This window comes from Sus scrofa, chromosome 14, assembly GCF_054392235.1.
Source record: "Sus scrofa isolate SSC_HxYL_T2T_F1_AM1 chromosome 14, Sscrofa_HxYL_maternal_Yorkshire_Landrace_v2.0, whole genome shotgun sequence".
NCBI lineage: Eukaryota > Metazoa > Chordata > Mammalia > Artiodactyla > Suidae > Sus > Sus scrofa.
The window spans coordinates 128,191,611-128,197,037 of record NC_139396.1 but is presented as its reverse complement, the minus strand read 5'-3'; the positions used below and the strand labels follow the sequence as shown (position 1 = coordinate 128,197,037).

General features: G+C 41.7%; 1 protein-coding gene across 1 annotated transcript; it reads left to right on the top strand.

Annotated features, from left to right (window-relative positions):
- The first annotated feature begins 4,990 nt into the window (after positions 1 to 4,990).
- On the top strand, positions 4,991 to 5,122 carry LOC100513953 (thymosin beta-4-like). The gene has a single exon (XM_084995015.1). The coding sequence runs from the start codon at positions 4,991 to 4,993 to the stop codon at positions 5,120 to 5,122; it is 132 nt and encodes a 43-aa protein (XP_084851141.1).
- The last annotated feature ends 305 nt before the right edge of the window (positions 5,123 to 5,427 follow it).

Sequence of the window (5,427 nt, the reverse complement as noted above, 5' to 3'; positions counted from 1 at the left end):
ACGCTGCTTGGATCTGGCATTGCTGTAGCTGTGGCGTAGGCCAACAGCTGTAGCTCTGATTCAACCCCTAGCCTGGAAACCTCCATATGCCGCGAGTATGGCCCTCAAAAGACCCAAAAAAAAAAGTGAAGAAGTTCACTGTCAGTCCAGGGCCTTGGGTAGGAAGAAAAGGGTCATTCATGAGAAACCACTGCTCTGCAATACACAAGGGGTGGAGGCTATGCTTTTATACCATGTGTCCTGGGAATAGTGATGAAAGTCCCCAGGACTGCTTCCAGCTTCACTGATGCACTAGAAAACCTCAGAAAGATTCGGCATAGCCAATAGCTAAGATTCATTATGGTGAAAGTATCTCTGCATTGAGAAATCAAAAAAAAAAAAAATTATGGAACCCAGATCCCCACTTTTGAGTAGGATGTAGTAGGTTGTAGAAGCTCAGTGCTCCTACTGCTGTAACCAGAAAAAGCCAGATAAAGCACATGTCATTGTTTTGTTGTTTTTTCTTTAAGATGCCAGAAAACAATGAGATAATGAGAACTACATGAATTTGAATTCCAGAGAAGTCCTTTGGAGGTTAGTTGAACAGCATTAGCCATTGTTTCCCATGCCCCCCTCCCCGAACTTTTGCACTTTGAGTACAGACTGAAGATCAAGCTCAACCCACACAGAGAAACTCTATGAGGGGAAAGGAAAACCAGTCAGTCTTTTGGGAGTTGCTAAAACTCACATGACAGATTGGAAGCTTGACAGACCCCAAAGGTGTGTCCAGTTTTCTCCACAGGACATTGCTAGGGCTGCAAATGAAAAGGTGAGGAGATAGACTGGTGGCCTCTAAAATGCAGAGTGGGAGTTCCCATCGTGGCACAGTGGTTAATGAATCCGACTAGGAACCATGAAGTGTCGGTTGGATCTCTGGCCTTGCTCAGTGGGTTGAGGATCCAGCATTGCCATAAGCTGTAGTGTAAATTGCAGACGCGGCTCAGATCCCGAGTTGCTGTGGCTCCGATTAGACCCCTAGCCTGGGAATCTCCATATGCCGCTCCCAGAAGCGGCCCTAGAAAAGACAAAAAGACAAAATAAAAATAAAATATAAAAAAATAAAATGCAGAGTGAAATTTCCCATAATTTCAAAGTGTTTAGAAAACAATGTTCCTCTAAAAGAAGAGGCTTCCAGCAAACACATAGCATCTCCATCTCAAGGCATTTGCCCAATTCTGAAGCTGCAGGGGAGCCTGAGACTCCAGAACCAAGATCAGAAACTCTGAAGGAGAAAGCCAGATTGCTCACAGTTTGTAAATCAAGAGCTGTTTTGAGCCACGCCCTTAGGAAAGAAATAGAGCTGAAATGTTACCAAAACTGCAACCCAGCCCCAACCCCATCCACCTCTATCTCTGGTTGTACAAAAGAGCTTAGCCCCACATGATTATATTTTTTAGTAGAGTGAAGTGAATTAAAACATGGAGAATTTCAATGGGTAATAGTAAAAAGAAATAAGAATTCTAGAACTGAACAATGAATATCTGAAATTAGGAGCTCATTAGATGGGTTTTAACAGCACCCTGGACACAGATGACACAACTAGTAAACTCAAAGACAGCAGAAAATATCAAATGAGCACACAGAAAAACATGATGGAAAGACTAAAGTAGAGAGTAAGATATATGTGGGATCCATTCAAAAGATCTAACATTTCTAACAAAGGAAAGGAGATGGGGAATGGGGCATACAGCCAACAGACTTGAGGGTGGCCCCATGACCCCTAAGCTCCAGGTGTTCACATCCTTCTGTGACTCTAACCAAAGAGTTGGACCCAATAGTTCTTTGTTTTGAGGGGCTCTCCTGTGTTTGTGGGATGTTTAACAGATTCCCTGGCCTCCACATATCAGATTCCCCAGTAACCCACCCCACAGCTGTGCCTACCAATTATGCCTACAGATCTTGCCAAATGTCCCCTGGAGGGCAAAATCATTCCTGGTTGAGAATCACTGCTTATAGTGGCAAAAATAGCAGATCAGTCGTTTCTGGGGCTGGAGGTGGGGTGAAGATTGTGTGTGACACAAGGAAACTATTCAGGGTAGTAAAATGATCTATATCTGCATAGTGTTGGTAGTTATACAGCCACATATATTTGTAGTTATATAAGTATATAATATAGGTAGTCTGTAGGTGTATAAGTTTGTCAAAACTCATGTAAGTTGTACCCTTAAAAGGTACACTAATCAAGGACTGGAGGAAGTGGTGGTCTTAGTCCCACAGGCAAAACATTATTCCTGTGACTTCAGGAAGACAAGGCTGCTGGGGAGGGGACCTCTCTGCCTTGAGAACCACAGCATAACTTTGGGGTACAGCCTAAGCCCCAGGAAGTATCTTGAGGTCTTTGGGCCTAAATCCATCCTTGCCTGTCATGCCCAAGAAAGGAAAATTTGAATGATGTCTCCACCTTCTGAGTACATGAGCCACTGCAGAAGGGTTGAGTTTGACCCAAATGTTCGATGAGCCAGTTAGTTCTACTTTCTCTGGGCTTTGCCATTTACTAAGAAGACGTTGAAAAGACCAAGTCCCAGGCATCGGTCTTGTACAGGAATGTAACTTTGAGTTTCAGGAGGAGGGGGAGGGACCAGCTGGCCAGAGGACCCTCTACTAAAACTTGAGGTTGGAGATCTTTGGGAACCTGGTATCCGTGGAATGCACAGACTTGCAAAGAAAATGTCTTCTCTAATTATTGGTTGTAGGCTTAATACCTAAAGGTTCAAGCTTATATTTTTATTCAATTTCAGATATCTCTGCTTATTTTTTTGCCTACTTGATTAATTGAACCCACATCCACATGGATACTAGTTGGGTTCTTAAGCCACTGAGCCACAGTGGGAACTCCCTAAATCAAGTTTTTAAAAGTCTGATATTAACCTGATTCTTATTCCTTTGTAGGTGATCTGTGGTTTTTCTCTGGAAATTTTTAGAATTCTCTCTTCAGCTTTGTTATGCTTAAATTTCACCATAACATGCCCAGTTTGGAGTTTTTTCTTATCTCTTCTTTTGCACTCTCTGAGCCCTTATATTCTGAGATTATCATCCTTAAATTATTGGAAAGTTATCTTCATCCTTTTTTCAAATATTTTATCCTGTTTTCTCTTTACTCCTGGGACCACTATCCAGATGTTAGTACTTTTAATAACATCTATGATACCTCTTAAACTTTTTTGTGTGTATCCTATTTCTTTACTCTTGCCTGCTAACTTCTGAAAGAGTTTCTCAATCTCCTCCCATCAATCAAAAGATAGAATCTGAGGAGTTTTCTTGTAGCATAGCAGGGTAAGGATCTGGCATAGTCACTGCAATGGCCTGGGTTGCTGCTGTGGCACCTATTTGATCCCTGGCCCCGGAACTTGCGCATGCCGCAGAACAAAGCAGAACAAGATGAAAGCAAGAATCAATATTATATGGGAAAGAGAAAGAGATTTAACAAAACTAGAAGCTGACTCTTGGAAAGGTTAACATGATAGGCAGAAGAGGATATGCTGCCTCTGTGGTGCTCCATGCTGTTACTTGCTCTTTACTCACTACTACATTTTATGTATTTTTTTTTTATTTTTTGTCTTTTCTAGGGCTGCTCTCATGGCATATGGAGGTTCCCAGGCTAGGGGTCTAATCAGAGCTGTAACCACCAGCCTATGCCAGAGCCACAGAAACACGGGATCCGAGCCATGTCTGCGACCTACACCACAGCTCATGGCAATGCCAGATCCTTAACCCACTGAACAAGGCCAGGGACCAAACCCGCAACCTGAAAATTACTAAGGCCCCCAAATAACTTTTGTTATGAGGTCTGTATTGGTCAACATTACCATGTTAGAAAGTAAAACTGAAAATTTTTGCAAGAATAAGCAAGCACCCATTCCATTCGTCCTCAGAGCAATGTCATCACATAGTGTGTAGCCTTTGGAAAACTCCACTGTATACTTGTGAGAGAATGAGAGAGAAAAAGGTAAATAATATCATAGTATTATTTCAAAAATTGTTTCAGTCTTCATTCTCCTAGCCTGGGAACCTGCATGTGCCATGGGCGCGGCCCTAAAAAGCCAAAAAATAAAATAAAATAAAATAAAATTTTTCCATTGTAACTATACCCCCCAAACACAAGTTTGACTTTCTGATGGAGCCTTGTTGGCATACACAGAACGGCCTCCTTTCCTTCACCTGGACTCTGGCTGTAATTAAAGATGGTCTGGTCATCCCCTGAAGCTATGCACTGAATAATTTGGAGTGCTTTTTCTCATGCTCTAACCTGTTTGGACTGCAACATAAACCTGTAAACTATGCTGGGCAGGGAATATCAGCCCCACTGGTATGAGGAAATAGATTTATATAGGTTGTCTGATCCAACATTGAACAGAACAGGCACAAAAATCCAGATCTCATCATTTCAAATCTGATATTTTCTTACATGCTAAACCGAAAAGATTGTTTTATCTCCCCCACCCCCAAATTTCCAGATCAACTGTCAAAAGCTTTTTTTTTTTGGAGAATGAGCAGAATTTAATGACATTTTTTTGGAGAATGAGCAGAATTTAATGATAAATTTGCAACAGTGAGTACAGTAAATAGAAATAATGTAGGGGAAAATGGCCATTATGTTAGAGATGCTTCAGGAAAATAAACATGTTCTTTTTTTTAAAAGTGCCTGTGAATGCTTATTAACATATCCAGGTTGGTTGCTTATGTTGTCGTGTTGTAAATAGTCAAGAGTTGAGCTCATAACACTTTACACCTTCCCTGGGGCAATTTCCACTTTCTTTAAAAGCTTTTAAGATCTACTCAGTCTGGACTAAGGTAATTGTTCTCCTCACCTAATGTGCTCGAGTCAAACTTCTTTTTGAGTTCTGCAGTTCAGGAAAATGCGTCAGAATTGCAGCTACAGTGGCAGTCAGCAGCAGCCACTGCATGGACTGAATTCTACCTCCTCACGCTTCGATGGGCTTCCTTTGCAACCATGTTTGACAAAGTTAATATGGCTGAGATTGAGAAATTCCATAAGTCGAAATTGATGAAGACAGAAAGACAAGAGAAAAATCCACTGCCTTCAAAAGAAACAATTGAACAGGAGAAGCAAGCAGGAAAGTGATAATGAGGCGTTCACGCCAGTATGTTGTGTAAATTCCACAAGCATTGCCTTCATGTTTTACTTTTAGCTGTTTACCTTTCTAAGATGCAGAGAGATTGGATCAAGTGTAAATGATCATGCTGCCCCTTTTCACATCAAAGAATGGAAAACTACTGACACAAAATCCGCACCCTCCTCTCACATCTGCCTGTCTGGCTGGTAGAGAAGGAGAAGAACTTGCTTGTTGGTGAAGGCTAGGTGGGACGACGGTGAAATCTAGCGAGAAAGCAAGCTGGTCCATGATGTTCTGAGGGCTGTAAAATACA

What these genes read in the sequence shown, in the direction of transcription:
- LOC100513953 (XM_084995015.1), top strand. Translation starts at nt 4,991, where the DNA reads ATGTTTGACAAAGTTAATATGGCTGAGATTGAGAAATTCCATAAGTCG.